This window comes from Urocitellus parryii, chromosome 6 (assembly GCF_045843805.1).
Source record: "Urocitellus parryii isolate mUroPar1 chromosome 6, mUroPar1.hap1, whole genome shotgun sequence".
NCBI lineage: Eukaryota > Metazoa > Chordata > Mammalia > Rodentia > Sciuridae > Urocitellus > Urocitellus parryii.
In genome coordinates, this window is record NC_135536.1 from 170,748,620 (window position 1) to 170,764,964 (window position 16,345).

Sequence of the window (16,345 nt, forward strand, 5' to 3'; positions counted from 1 at the left end):
CTTTACTTTATTTATTTATATGTGGTGTTAAGAATCAAACCCAGTGCCTCACACATGCCAGGCAAGTGCACTACCACTGAACCACACACAGCCCCAGCTCCAGCCCCACTACATTTCTAACCCCACTATTGGCTCACAGAGCATCACGTGAGTCAGGCTGGATTCAACAAATTCTATTTGTTCTTTAACCAAATAAACTCCCTCCTCTACCCAGGAAGAGTTGGTGTTCTCAGCAATACTTAATTCCTCTGGTCACCTAGTGGCTCTGGGAAGGCAGGGAGAGGTCTTCAAAGAAATCTAGAGGGGCCAGGGTTGTGGCTCAGTGGCAGAGTGCTCACCCTGCATTTGTGAGGCCCTAGGTTCGATCCTCAGCACCACATCAAAATAAAATAAAGATGTTGTGTCCACCAAAAACTAAAAAAATAAATATTAAAAAAATTATCTCTCTCTCCCTAAAAAAAAAAAAAAAGAAATGATGTGAATCAAAGTTTCTCTTTCACCACATTATTTCATAAAATTAAACTAAAACCACAGCCTTTTAGTAGATGGCCTCGTTCATTATCTCCGCCCCAGCCAAGCCTGTCCAGTACTCACACTCACATATCAGGCTCAAACACACTATTGTATTACACAAAAACAGAAGCATCATCATCAAACAAGCCATTTCCAACTTTGATTCACGGTTAAACTACATTTTATGATAAACAGTCAACTTCTTGTTGAGTTTGTATAAAACTCAAGAAGGTTTTAATAAAAGATTCATCTGTTTGATAGTTATCATCACAGTACGAATGACTGACATCTAGCAAATGCCTATTCCATTCCAAACTATGTGCCAGGAAAACTCCAGGAATGCCAAGATGAGGAGAGCTGGGGCCAGGCAGCCACAGACAAGGTAATGCCCAGGGCTGCCTCTGCTCTCTGGGGGGAAAACTTCAAGAAGCTAGTCTATCACTACCAAACGTTCTCACCATAAAATCTTACATATTACTAAAAAAATTTAAATAACTGCTCTATAAAAGATAGCACTTGGACCAATCCCCAGTGTCTAAATTCTATCAACTCTTCCTTCACAATATCTCAAAAATGTTGCTTTCTTATTTTTCCTAATTCAAGTTAAATTACTCTCATCATTACAACAGAAATTTTAAAAGCCAAAGGTATCCTAACATAATGCAAGTATTAAAGGCTTCAATAGTTACATGGTCTATGTGACTTTGAATTTTAAAAGTAGAAACAGTAGTAATAATAGCAGAAACAGAATGAGAAAAACTAATGACATGAGTAGGCTGTTTAACTTCTTAAACATCTTTAAAGCTCAATGTAAGAAACAGGTAGGTAGAATGGCCACTCAGAATCTCCTTTATTGGACAGAATTTCTCCAGAGCAGATTTATGATGAGTTCTGGTAGCTGGCCCAGGCGATTTTAAGCAGTGAAGAAAAATACATTGCAGACTTCAAAATATCCAAGGACTACAGACTGGCCTTATATTAAGATCCACAACCTCTCTCCATTTCTGTTCCCTACCTTATCTCTCACCTAAAGGGCTCTCTCTACTTTTTTCCAAAACTTTCTTTACTGTTCAGATACAGCTGCTTGAAACTCAACAACCTAAGTACCAAAAAGAATTACATAAGACCTAACACAGTAACATGCATGGAGCTTTTGTTGCCCCACACATCCCAATACCATCAAACATAGCATGTGCCTGTGTGCTAACACCACCAGACCAGCAAATATGGCATTTGAAGCAATTTACAGTCACATCGAATATTTTAACCCTTAATCAGGAAATTTGTACTCTGTGAAAAACTAAAGGAATGAGGGAATTCTGCAAATAATATTAGTCCATTTTCACTTCTACATATTTTATTTCACTTCCATCTCAAGCACAAAAGAAAAGAAGCAAGCACTTCTCCAATTACCTGTTGTGTAAGACTGCGGAATGGCCAAATCTGTTGACATCATGGTGGAGATTAGGTCTGGGAAGCACTGACCAGCGGTCACAAGCTAGAAGCAAGAAAAAACACATTTCAGAGAGGACTGCCATTCATAATCAACAGAAACTGACAGTTTTCAAGGAGACTGTAGAGCTGGGGCTGTAGCTCAGTGGTAGAGCGCTTACCTCGCACATGTGAGGCACTGGGTTCAATCCTCAGCACCACATAAAAATAAATTAACAAAGATATTGTGTTCATCTACAATTAAAAAAAATTTAAAAAGGAGAAAAAGACTGTAACACACACACAGCCTTGTAAAACATACCAGTCAACTCTATTAGTCATGCTATGATTGCTGGGTAATAACCAGCAGCAGTGGAGCAGTAGGGTACAAAAGATGGGCACAGGGGCACAAGACAGCAGCTCAGGAGGCTTATTCAAAGCCAGCCTCAGCAACTTACCAAGGCCCTAAGAAACTTAGCAAGATCCTGACTCAAAATATAAAAAGTGCTGGGCATGGCTCACTAATTAAATGCCCCTGAAATCAATCCCCAGTACCAAAAACAAGATGGGTCATATGGCAATTAGCATCTAACAGCCATGACATACAGGTCTTTCACCCTGCTATCCTTTTGATTGTACCCACAAGAATGTTTCTTCTTCTTTTTCTTTTTCTTTTTTTTTTTTTTGGTAGTACTAGGGATCAAACACAGGAGGGCCTTATGCACAATGGGCAAGTGTTCTACCACTGAACCACACCCTACCCCAAGCCAAGATAATTTTTAACTTAAAGAAAATTTATTTTCTACAAAGCTGATGTAAGTAAAACGTGAGTTCCACAATTATGTTCCACTCTTCTCTATATTGATTCGCCCAAACTTAGTAGCTACAATGGAAAAATGTAGGTGAAAGTTAAAATTTTTTTAATTTAAATTCATCTAATATTTTAAGTCTTTTTCTAGATCTCCTAGATCTAGAAAAGCTTCCTTTGACCTAACCTATGCTAATAACTTCTCTTCTGAATGAATAAGAGCAGATGCTCCTGCACCATACCACCCACATGCTCACTGCTTCACCCTCTGAGACCTACCTAAGCAGAGCTTGACCATTACCTACATAGCCTTCTCTTATCCAGCCTCTACCCCATCTTCTTCAGCGTGAAGTTCACAGGCCACAACTGCCCCAGCTTTCTGCCTACCTTGCTTCCTTCCCCCAAACCAGTATGGCAGGATCTCTTCTTCTTCTCCCCTCCCAAAGTCCCTTCTCTGACTCAACGACATAAAACTTTTCTCCTTTGAGTCTCCACATTCATTTTGGTTTTCACCACAACATTTAAATATCCTCAAGATATCCCATCTTCCTCTGACTCTCTCTCTTTTTCTTTCTCTAATGCCTCTCCTAGATTTATCTCCCTCTGAGGCACTCAACTTGCCCTTTTCCTTCCCTTCACTGAAAGTTTTTAAATAAAAGTCAATGTTCACCATGTATGCACTTCACCCCATGTTATTTCCCAGCTTCCTATAATCTACGTTACTCCTCTATGACTAGAGGGTAATAAACTCTTGCTAAATCTGAAGGACTTTCAGGTCCTTATTTTACTTAACTATTCTGGAGGCATTAACCAATTCTTCTGAGATCATCCTTCTCACCTATTTTCCTCCTACTTCCATAACACTATTCACAATCTTCACTCTCTTTTGGACTTCTCTATCCATCTGCCCTGTGGCTGTTTTTCATTACAGAAGTTCACACCTCCTGAAGCTTCCTACCAGCTCTCTGAGTTGTTCTCTCTCAGATATCCTCAATTGGATATGGTCCAACATTTCCTTCACTCTCTTCTTCTCAGATTGTACTCCTCCATGTTGATTCCCAATCTTGGCAATAGGTAATGGTCCACATCACATACCTGGGATTAAGGATGCTTTCACTTCTTTCAAAACACATCCCATCAAACCTCAAAGTTCCTGGTAGCTATCAAAGTATGTCTATATCTTTATTCTCAGAGCCACATCTACCACCTTAGTTCAAACCTTCACCAAGACTTGAGCAAGTCTCCTAAATGCCAACATGCCCCTTTCCAAATACTACAAAACGCCACTAATGCGATATTCCTAAGATATACATACTATTCCATCACTTCCTCTGAAACATGCTTCAAAAATCCCACATTCCTCAACATAACATAACAGGCTACTTAAGATCTGAAGGTCCTAGGCTGACAGCTGTTTACTTTTCTAGTCTCTTTTGGGGTCACTGCTACCTTTGGTATGATGAACAGGATAGTAATAACTCACAGGCCCTAAATATGTGCCTTGGTCACTTCCTGTCTCTGTGTCACCACACATGGACTTTCTCTGTTTGGGAAGTACTAATAGTATGTGACTGATTCCCAGTGTTCCTCAGGACCTACAAGAAGGCCTTCCCTGCTATTGCTCTTACCAGGACTTAGGAATACTTGGTTATGCTCAAATATATTGCTTTCAGTGGGAAAAAAATCTTGAATTGCAACTATACTGTCTGCTCATTTCTCTGTCTCCTCCACTTTTACTCTAAGGGCTATAACTTATTCATTTGATCATCCCCAGTGCAGAAGTTCAGGAGCTAGCACATAAATGTCTGCTGAAAGTGAACTGTAGATTTATGTGTATACAATAAAGACAGACAGTATAATGGTAGTTGCAAAGGATAGAGGGAAGGTGGAAAAGTTGCCAAATGGATAGTTTCAGATTTATAAGATGAAGACAGTTATGGAGATGAACTGTAGTGCTAAATGCATAGCATTATTATTATATTTAATTCTACCAACTATACACTTTTTTTAAATAATTTTATTATTTATTTTTCTATGGTGCTGAGGATCAAAACCAATGCCTCACAGATTCTAGGTAAACACTACCACTAAGCCACAACCCCAGCCCCAAACTATATACTTTTAAATATTAAGATACTAGATTTTATGTTATGTGTATTTTACCACAATTAAAAAAAATTTTTTTTAAATGAACATCTAATATTTATACACAACACTGGTATTACTTATGAATGAGGAAATACTGCCCTCTGGTGGTCAAGTATGTTATCACACCAAGAATACAAGTGAGACTTGTTTTACAAGAAATAAAATAAAGCTAATCTTAACCCAGTGCTGGTAGTTACAAAATAACACTATTATGTAAAGCATTTCTAACAAAGAAGAGACTAGTTATCTCAACTCATCTTCAAAAATAAAAAAGAGTGACTTCTAAAAGAACTGAATGTAAAGTAATGCTTCTGAATAAATATATAACTTTAGTCAAATAAATACAAAACTACCATTTGGACCTCTTTCAAGTGGCCTGACCGTTTGAACTAGTGATGTTTTCAGTTTCTTTTAAAATGCTGCTTATATAAAAAAACACTTCTGAAGAGAAAAATGGCTCTGGGAAACTTACCAATGTCATAAGCCATGAAGTCTGAAGAGAAGCATTTGGCACCATGGCTCATGGATGTGTCATTGTGTGTATTTCCTCCAAACACCAGCATGGTTCCACTCACTATCACAGCTGTGTGCAAGTAACGGAAAAATCGGCTGTCCTTAAGAATGGTCCTTTGAGTTTATTTAAAAATAATAAATATAAGGTTAGTTTTTAAGAATAGTTATTTATCTGCTAATGCAAACATAACCATTTTATTAGCTTCAAACCCAAATGTGTAAATACTTGCAGAATTTTGCTTGTACTTAGCAGCTCTCTCAACAAACACGTAAAACTTTTGAAACTTATAAGAATTTTGGCAAAAGATATTAAGATCCTTAAAATGTTAATACCCCATGGTACTATAACTCCACTTCCTGGGCAGAAATCATTTGAAACAGAGAGAGACCTATGCAAAATACTAATAAGACAAAAGCTAGAAACCAAAACTTCCAATCACACAGGCTCAGTATACTCAGATGAAAAAGTATTATAAAGTCACTAAAAATGATGATTTTTATTCCAAAATGTAAATACATTTTCATGGGCACGGTCTCAAATATGTAAGGAAATACAAAAAGAAGAAAAACATTGCTTTAAAATTACATGATTTCATAACTCAGACTAGCTTTACAGTTGTTAAAATCAGAGTACGTTTTATAAGCTGGTCTCTGGTTCAGAGTGAAGCGAGCTCTATCAATTAGGTATCAGCATCCTATTTGATTTTATTGGAATGACACCAGTAGCTGACCCCAAAGGTGACACTTGGATCATTAATATAAAGTTCAAAACTGAATATATCTTACTGGAGGTACAGCTCAGTGGTAGAGCACTTGTCTCCCATGCATGGGTTCCATCTCAAACATCACCACCAGAAAAAGAGAATATAGTTTATTTAATTATAAATGTGTATACAAACTCAACTATGTAGTTCACTCCTTAGGATTCTGAAGGGAAAAAATTTTATTGTAGCGTTCAGTGTATGAAAACTGGAAATCAATGCCCTAAAACCAAGCAGTTTCATATTACAAAATAGGATAATATAACAAAATAAACATCAGCTAATTTATTACCCTATGCTTTTTCCTAATTTTCTTTATATACAATGCTAAACAGAATTACCTGCCCGGTCTGAAACCAAAAAAAAATCAGCAAATATATTTTTCCAACAATTGCCTCTATAGAATTCACACTTTTAAGCAAAAGCTCAAGAAAAAGCACCCACCACATCTGGGTGTCCACATCGTATCTGTAGAGGTCATCTGCAAGCCGGTATTTATTGGCACTGAAAGCCTTGTAACCGCCATGGACATACAGGGCTTTGGTCCTGTGATCATAAACACTGCTGTGGCCATAACCCCCTTGCACAAGGGCACCCTGGGTTTGCAAAATACTCCAGGTGTTCCTCTCTGGAAAGGGAAAAACAGTCAAAAGCATGCAGGTTCCCCTTCTCTAAAATGCAACTTCAAAATATCGCACAGATGGAGAAGAGATTTCAAGAGGGTTGATAGATATAATTTTATCTTTCTGTCTAAAAAAAAAAATCCACTTAAAACTTGTAACAAAGCCATATGGCCAATTCCAATCTGTTACATGTTTTGATGTTCTAACACTCTATATAGGAAAACAATTTCATTAAACAAGTGAGAATTTAATTCACTATGGCCTTTAAGTGACCGATATAGAGGTGTATATTATGGGCCAACTTTATCAAAATGTCAATTATGGCTGATACTCCCACTAAACAATAATAGATAAAATAAAATTTAACCAAAGGAAAGATTATATATTAAGGGAAATTCACACTCCATTAAACCAATCACCAAAGGGCCATTCAAGTTCTCTTCCATAGTATTCGTAGTTCTGAACTATTTTTATTGATTTTTAACAACCAAAGTATTCAGTGCCTTCTTTGGCTCCTTGCATTGACACTAGCACATACACGCTACAAAGGGGTATCAGTAGCCTAAATTTTACTGCTTATACCCCTGTAATCTGTGTTTCAAGATGAAGAACTGGATCTAGGTTAGCTTGAATATTGTTTAACATCCTAACAATAAAGGGAGAGGTTTTTAAGATGATGTTTAAAACATGTATATTAGAAAAAAATATACCTACCCAAGTCATATTCCTGTACATTGCTTATATATCCATAGAGTGGGCAGTGACCAAAGATGACCAGCATGACCACCCGGCCACTCTCCAGTGTTACAATGTGTGCTGAGTGTCCAACCACTGCATACTGCTCCTTTGCCTTTGGGGTCAACAATACCCATGATTCGTTATGAATATGAAACACTCTCAACTCATTGGTCACATTGCCTGTTGAATCAATTTTTCCTCCATACATGTAAATATTATCCTAGAGGAAAAAACATAAACAGGATTTAAAAAAACATTAAAAATTCAAATCTGAGGGGCTGGGATGTGGCTCAAGTGGTAATGCGCTTGCCTGGCATGCACGGGGCGCTGGGTTCGATCCTCAGCACCACATTAAAATCAAAAAAATAAAGATGTTATATCCACCAAAAAAGAAAAAATAAATATTAAAAAATTCTTTCTCTCTCTAAAAAAAAAAAAAATTCAAATCTGAGAACAAAAAATAACCAGTTCAAAAACCTCAATATTGTTATCAGCATAAAAAGTATCAATGGGCCATTCCATGAATAATTAGGAAGAGGATGCAAAAAGGAACAAAAATAAGCAAATCATATTTTACGTCTCTAAAACTTTGTCATTTTCTTGGGCTTGCTTATATGAGATCTTTTACATAATAAAATAACTTGAAAAAATAAAGTTGCTTCATCCTAACACATACCTCCAAAAATGGGAGGTGAAAATTATTATTTAGTTGCTTGACAATTCTTGGATAAACCTGGAATGGCATAAATGCTAATCAATACTTTTTAATCTACAGTTCTAACCACTTGGCATCACAATCAATAATATCTCAGTATGGTTAGATCCATTAAAATCTCTTGGGTTCAAGAAGTTGCAGCTTCAATTCCACTTACAACTTAGCCAATCAAATAACTCCCACGGCCAAAAGAAAGTCTGCCCCAATTAAAAAAACAACATTCAATAGCTTTTCAACTGCATAATACATAAATTAACTGAGGAAGAGTCGAGTTTCATGCTTAGTACAGAGTGTGGGTATTTTTACCTGATATAAAGCCAAAGAATGACCATATCTAACAACCACATTGTTCACAGAATGGTTTAGTGGAAGCCATTCCCTAGAAGCAAGGTCATACCTACAAAACAAACAGATCAAATTTTTATCCAAATGACAAAACAGAATATCTTGTACTCTTTTATTTGTAACAATCCAGTTTTGAGATGTTCATTAAATCAAGGACACAGGGAGGCGCCTGTTACCCTGGCAAACACTACTGACACCTGAGCCCACTAGGTATCTGAAAATTCAGGAAGGTACGGTGGACTACGTAGCACTGGGACAAGAAGGAAATAAAAGTCTGGTGGAATCTTCTATTGCCTCTTCTGAAAAATCTCTTCTGTAGTCTAAATCACTGGAAGATTGCATCATACTAAAGGGACCTCAACTTAATTTATTACAATAACTTTTCTTCAATCCATCATAAAAAACTGAAGATAAATAAAAGGAAATTACTAGAAAATTTCCCTTTTCTTTCATCTAATTGATTTTAGTCATACTTTTAAGGAAGGCTGAATATATTATAGCATTTCAGTTACACTATAAATTTACATATTGATCTTTTGAAATACAAACATGCCAAAATGAAAATAATTTAATACTCTTGCCATACAATTTATACTTACCCTTGCATTACTGAATAATCATATTCAACATCTTAACATATTTAATTTTGAGTATTTTGTTTGTTTTCGAGAAAAATACCACTGAGTTGCTATTATAAATCATACACATTCATTATGAAGAAAACAGCTAAAAGTTTAAAACACAACCCCACATTCTATTACTTAGAAATAAATATTATTAACAGTGAGTAAACAACATTCCAGTTATCTTTCTATGCACATAAACAGGGGGAAAAAGATTAACAAAAAAAATTTTATATACAGGGATAAATCCTTAGATGATACTTTTAAAATGTTGATTTTTTTTTTTTTTTTTTTTTTTTTGCACAGCGGGAAGCAACATTGTGTGAGATGGGGGCGGTACTGGGAAGTGAATCCAGGATCATTCTACTAATAAGCTACATCCACAGCGCCCCCCCTTTTTTTTAAATATTTTTAGTTGTAGATGGACACAATACTTTTGTTTATTTAGTTGTTGTTGTTTTTAACGTGATGCTGGGAATCAAACCCAGGGGCTCATGCATGCTAAGCAAGCGCTCTACCAACGAGCCACAAACCCAGCCCCATCCACAACCCTTTTTAAAATTTTACTTTGAAACAGGATCTTGCTAACTTGCCCAGGCTAGTCTCAAACTTGTTACCCTCCTGCCTCAGCCTCCAAAGTAGCTGGGATTACAGGTATGTGGCACCCCCACACAGCTAAAAGTATTAATTTTAACTTTTCTAGAATTAACAGCCAAAAAAAAAAAAAAACAAAGAAAAAACAAAGGTATTGTTGTACTTTAAGTAAATGTTTCTTTTCTCTGAGAGTATACCTGGATAATCCAACTTTTTAAAAAATTATCAAAAACATTCCTTTTTTTAAAAAATACCTTTATTTTGTTTACTTATTTTTTTTAATGTGGTGCTGAGGCTCTAACCCAGTGCCTTACACATGCTAGGCAAGTGCTCTACCACTGAGCCAAAACCCCAGCCCCTCAAAAACATTCTTAAAAGAAAATGTTAGAAAAATTCTATCATAACATCATAGCAGGGCTGGGGTTGTGGCTCAGTGGTAGAGCGCTTGCCTCCCATGTGAGAGGCGCTGGGTTCAATTCTCAGCACCATATATAAATAAATGAATCAAATAAAGGTTCGTCAACAACTCAAAAAATATTTAAAAAAAAAAATAACATCATAGCAAAAACAGCTATCAATTAAAAATGAATTAATTAATTAATTAATTAATTAATCATATCCATATAACCAAATAAACTCAAGCAATATATAGCAACATAAATCTCAAAGAATGTTAAGCTAAATAAAGGACAAAAATGCAGAGTATTGGTTTTAGTTTTTCCCCCCCGTACTAGGAATTGAACTCAGAAGCACTTAATCACTGAGCTAACACTCCTAGGCCTTTTTTATCCATGTTTTTCAAAATCAGTATGTTATAGTTGTACATATCAATGGGTATCTTGTTGCATATTCATACATGCACACAATATAACAATATAATTTGGCCAGTATCACTCCCCAGCACTTCTTTCCTTCCTTCCCATCTCCCACCCCCTTGGTTCCTTTCTTCTACTGAAGTCCCTTTGATTTTCATGAGATTGCTCCCATCTTTCTTCTCCTTTTCCTCTTAGCTTCTGCTTATGAGAGAAAATATACCACCCTTGACCTTCTGAGTTTGACTTAATTCTCTTAACATGATAATGGTATCTAGTTCCATCCATTTCTCTGCAAATGACATAATTTCATTCTTCTCTATGGCTGAATAAAACTCCATTGTGTATATATCCCACATTTTCTTTATCCATTCTTCTGTTGATGGACACCTAGGCTGGTTCCATAGTTTGGCTAGCATGAATTGTGCTGCTATAAAAATGGGTATGCACATATCACTGTAGTGTAATTACTGTAATTCTTTAATAAAAATACTGAGGAGTGTATAACTGTGTTATTTGGTGGTTCCACGACTACTCTTTTGAGGAATCTATAGATTTCCATAGTGGTAGTATTAATTTACAATCCCACCAACAGTATAATGTTCCTTCTCCCCCACATCCTTTCCAGCCTTTTATTCTTGATGACTGCCATTCTGACTGGTGTAAAATGAAATCTCAGTGTAGTTTTGATTTACATTCTCTAATTACTAATAATGTTGAACATTTCTTTATATATTTGTTGGCCATTTGTATTTCTTCTTTTGAGCAATGTCTGTTTAATTCATTTTCCCATTTATTAATTGTATTATTTTTGGTGTAAAGTTTTTCAAGTTTTTTTATATACTTTAGAGATACTTATCCAGCAAAGATTTTCCCTATTCTGTACGTTCCCATTACACTCCTAATTGTTTCCTTTGCTGTGCAGCTTTTTAATGTGATGCCATCCCATTATTAACTCCTGGCATTATTTCCCGAGCTTTATGGTCATCGAGAAGTCATTACCTATGCCTATGTGTTGGAGTGCTGACCCTATGTTTTCTTGTAGAAGTTGTATAGTTTCTGGTCTAACTCCCAGGTCTTTGATTCATTGTGAGCTGATTTTTATGCAAGGTGAAAGATAAGGTCTAGTTTCATTCTTCTATATATGGATAACCAGTTTACCCAACACCATTGGTTAAAAAGGCTGTCTTTTCTCCAATGTATCTGTTTGGCATTTTTGTCAAGAAATGACTACAGATGTGTGGGTTTGTCTCTGTGTCTGTTTGTATGCCAGCACCATGCAGTTTTTGTTACTATAGCTCTGTAGTATAATTTGAAGACAGGTACTCTGAAGACTCCAGCATTGCTTTTTTGCCTTAAAATTGTTTTGGCTATTCTGGGTCTTTTTTTCTTCCAAATGAATTTTAGGACTGTTTTTTCTAGCTCTATGAAGAATGCCATTGGTATTTTGATGAGGATTGCACTGAATCAGTATACTGCTTGTGGTAGTATAATCTTAGGCCTTTTTATTATTTCAAAACAGGGTCTCACAAAAGTTGCTGAGGCTGGCCTCAAACTTACAATTCTTCTGCTTCAGCCTCCTGAGTAGCTGGGATTACACCTTTGCACCATCATACCCAGACAAAATGTTGTTTTTTATGAAGTCTACAACCAGAAAATATAGTAATACAACTTTTTTATTGGGGGGGGGGCGGTACCAGGGATTAAATTCAGGGGCACTTGACCACTGAGCCACATCTCCAGCCCTATTTTGTATTTTATTTAGAGACAGGGTCTCACTGAGTTGCTTCGAGCCTCACTAAGTTGCTGAGGCTGGCTGTGAACTTAAATCCTCCTGCCTCAGTCTCCCAAGCTGCTGAGATTACAGACATATGCCACTGTGCCTGGCTTTCAACATATTTTTAAGAAATGCAGGTGAACAACTGAAACCAAAATCAGGACACTACCTCTGGTACTTGAGAAGAACATACCAGAGTCCTCAATTGTATTCACAATGTTTTATTTCCCAGTATAGGTTCTAAATGCTTTAGTATTCATTATATTTTATCTAAACTTTTCCTTTTCTCTAAAATATTTTATACAAGATCTGAAGCAAATATAACAACATGGTGACATCTATTAAATGCAAACAACATATAAATTAGCATTGGCTATTTACTTTATATATTTTTGGAATAGTCCGTTTTTTAAAAATACATGAAAATTATTTAAGCTTTAGTGTTATTTAATCATTATCCATTAAGTAACTAATTATTTAGTTTTATTAATTATTTTATTAACTAATGTTGTTTGCTCAAGTTTTAAATGTTTACACAATTTACTTTTGGGCACTCTACTAGCTTCCTGCTTTGAAAGCTGAAAAATCTTAGCATTAACATTTCTAATCCCATTTCTTCTCCCTATTTTTGTTATATTGACACTACATGTTCATAACATTCACATTCCATTCTATAATCCCATAGATATTTACTACAGAATCTGCGTCTGAGCTCAGGCAATCTTCTCGCAGTCATTCTACCGTGACTTCTCCTTGAGCTCTTTAATACTTAATTGGCTGATTTCACAACCAAGTAGTATTTTGTAAAAGCAGCACTCATCAGGGCTGGGATTGTAGCTCAGCGGTAGAGTGCTTGTCTAGCAAGTGCGAGGTACTGGGTTCGATCCTCAGCACCACATAAAAATAAGTAAATAAAATCAAGGTATTGTGTCCAACTACTTCTAAAATAAATGAATGAATGAATGAATGTTTTTAAAAAGCAGCACTCATATGCACTTCTTCACCTATGTGCATGCTAGCCTTACAAGTGAATGACATGTTAGCTGGGTATAATATTTGAAGTCCTGTCCTTCCTTTCTTCCAGAAAGTTGCAGGTGGCTGCTCCCTTCAACATGGCTGAGTTTAAACATTGCCATGGAGGTATCTAAGGCCAGCTTGATTTTATCCCTATTATATGATTTGTTTTTCTGTGTTGAAGTCATCATTCTCATTTTCTGTCTCTTTCTTCCTCTTCCTCTCTTTTCTGTCTGTATCAGATCTTCCTCTTTCTCTCCACCCCTACCCCACCCCCTGTGCCTTTTTTAAAACACAAGACTGTACTTTGTCAAAGTAGAAATAACTTAAATCTATTCAGGAAAATGTTTTTATGAAATTCATTGAATACCACTATAAAATTTTTGTAGAATTCTGGCTATGGAAGGTGTTTCATATAAACACATATACATTAAGTGTGAGTATAAGAGAAGAAATTTTTAAAAAGGAAGCAAAGAATTAAGTCTCTAGATGCTCCAATTAACAAATCTTTCAAGTGTCACAGAGGGTACTAATCTATACCTTAATATGTTTTGTTCCTCCTTAAGTTGTCAGTCCAAGAGCTGACAGGTGCTGGCAGATGCCCACAATCTGGCATAGGTGAATTCCCAAAAGATCCTCACATAATAGGCTGTCAATTTTTTTCCACAACACAGGCAAATACAAGACAAGAACAATATTGATAAAATATAAGAAATTCTAAAGACCACATAAATTATTCTGGGAGCCAAGCCTAAGACAACTGAATATTAAATAACTAGTTCTAAGATACAAACAAGCAGATAATTAAGACAAACTTCAGCAATTCATATATAGGTGTCTTTCACAGAACAGCCATCCCCTCACAAGCCCCTGCATTGTCTGGCAACCCAATGACCATCATGCCACAGTACACTGGTAACCCAATAGCAGCATCTGGGCTCCCCAAAGACCAAAGCAAAGGCACTGCAGAGATAGGACATGGCCCCAGGATCAATAGAAAGCAAAGAATGACCTAAGTCTTCCCAAACAACATTTTCTTCCTAAAGTTCAATAAAATGATCAAATCAGATCTTCTCATTGAGAAACTAGAAAATTTTCCTGAAAAAAGTTTATACTACTTCAATCCATTTATTCTGTTTATTAGTTCTTTTCTTCAGTGACAATTATGTTTATAGTGGATCACTTCCTGTCTCTCCTATGTTTTTACTTTTCTCTAATTTTTTCAATCTTTTCATCTGTATTCACTGAAATTATCTCATTAATCTGTCAGTGATTTGATTTCATTTCAGGTTTTGCTAGATCTAATTTATTTCTACTTCATTCAGTCTGTTTTTATTTTCTTATCTCTCACCTTATTTTTCTGAATTCAAATTCTAACTTAAGTTGATCTGTAGAACAAGCATTTGAAAGTAATCTTCTTGAAGTAACTTTTTTTATATGATGGGTTCTTGTCAGAATTTATATGCTACATTCAATAATCCTCTTCACTGTTTTACATCATAGAATATTTGTATTAGCTATAATGCTGCTTCTTTAATCTTGTTTGTCCTTCAACATACCTTTCCAGACATTTTATTGACAAAGTATGGGTGGCTTCTTGTTTCTGTTTCCTAGACAAGTTTACTGGTTTGCCATCCTACTTATCATGAAGCCTGGTACTTTATGTTCCACCCACTTCTCTGAAATCTCAGTAAATGTTTGGGCTTGGATGAAAGGGTGTAGACTGTCAGAATAAAATATTCTTCTCTTCTTTGAGAGCTTGTTCAAAAGTCCGACTCTAGGGTGAAAGTCTTATCACTATTGAAATGCCCTAACATCTGGGCAGCCAGCCACTTGTGGTCAATTTTCCCACTTTTCACTTGATCCTTAGCAACTAGTATCCTCTTCAATTAAAAGAGATGATAATAATAATAATAATAATAATAATAATAATACCCACTCAATTTACTATTTTCTAGATTTGAGGCTACTGGGGACAATTCTCAGAATCTTCCCAGGGTGATTCCTGTGAGGTACAGAAGCATTCACATTTAAGGTACACTGAGTCTGTTTTAAAGTTCACTGAATGAGGTGATAGTCTTTTCCTTATTTGGCTACATGTTGCTCCATTCTTCTCTTTTAAACTTTTTGTTAAGGATCTCTTTTTGTTCAAGGGAAAGCAATTGAGTAATGAAATTTTAACTGGAAATCTGAACCAAGATTAGAGGCCAAGACCACTGATTTTGCAAAAGGACCACAGAGTGACATAGAATAGGAACTGCTTTTTAATAAAACTTAAAATTTTAGATTAAAAAGCTTGTGGAAGAAATAGAGAGTAAGCCCAAATCCTGAAATACTTTTCTTATTTGAGAGTATAAATGACTATAAAATTTATAATTGAAGTTGCAGAAAATTTCCTTTTAAAAGGAATCACTATATTTACTTTCATGAAAACTAGTAAAACATTATTTGAAACCATACTAGTATTTATAGGAAATAAATGAAGCTGTAAAAATCATGTTTTGATCAAACACAAGCAGAAAAATAATGTTACAATCTAAAAGACAAATATGGCTCATGAATACACCAAATAAAAGAAACATTAATATGCCCAGGAATAAACATTTGAGAAGGAAAAATAATTTTAATTACTCCCCCATGAGTTTGATTAATACTTATTTGAGCACCTTCTACGAGCTAAGCCCTGAGATGAGTAACCTAGGACCTCACAGAACTTAAAGGGAAAAAAAAAGGCAGAAAATGAGAGTACATAATAATGAGCATAGACATAATTAAAAATAATCAATATTGTCATAAAGGAAATGAAAACTACAAAAAAGAAACACCGAAAGAATGTGTCTGAATTGATGATCATGGAAGATCTCAATGTGGGACAATTAAACTGAGAAAGAAAGGGTGAGAAGAAAGCAGCCCTGATGTATAACTGGAGG

General features: G+C 35.7%; 1 protein-coding gene across 2 annotated transcripts in view; it reads right to left on the reverse strand.

The window, feature by feature from the left end:
* Positions 1–16,345, reverse strand: part of LOC113197436 (attractin) — a 155,394-nt gene that overhangs the window by 83,305 nt on the left and 55,744 nt on the right. For both annotated transcript variants that reach the window (XM_077799381.1, XM_077799382.1), the window contains exons 7-11: positions 8,557–8,647; positions 7,512–7,755; positions 6,619–6,802; positions 5,373–5,527; positions 1,927–2,011 (exon numbers count right to left, since the gene is read on the reverse strand). In XM_077799381.1, coding sequence (XP_077655507.1) covers positions 1,927–2,011; positions 5,373–5,527; positions 6,619–6,802; positions 7,512–7,755; positions 8,557–8,647 — 759 coding nt within the window. The remainder of the gene's footprint in view (positions 1–1,926; positions 2,012–5,372; positions 5,528–6,618; positions 6,803–7,511; positions 7,756–8,556; positions 8,648–16,345) is intronic.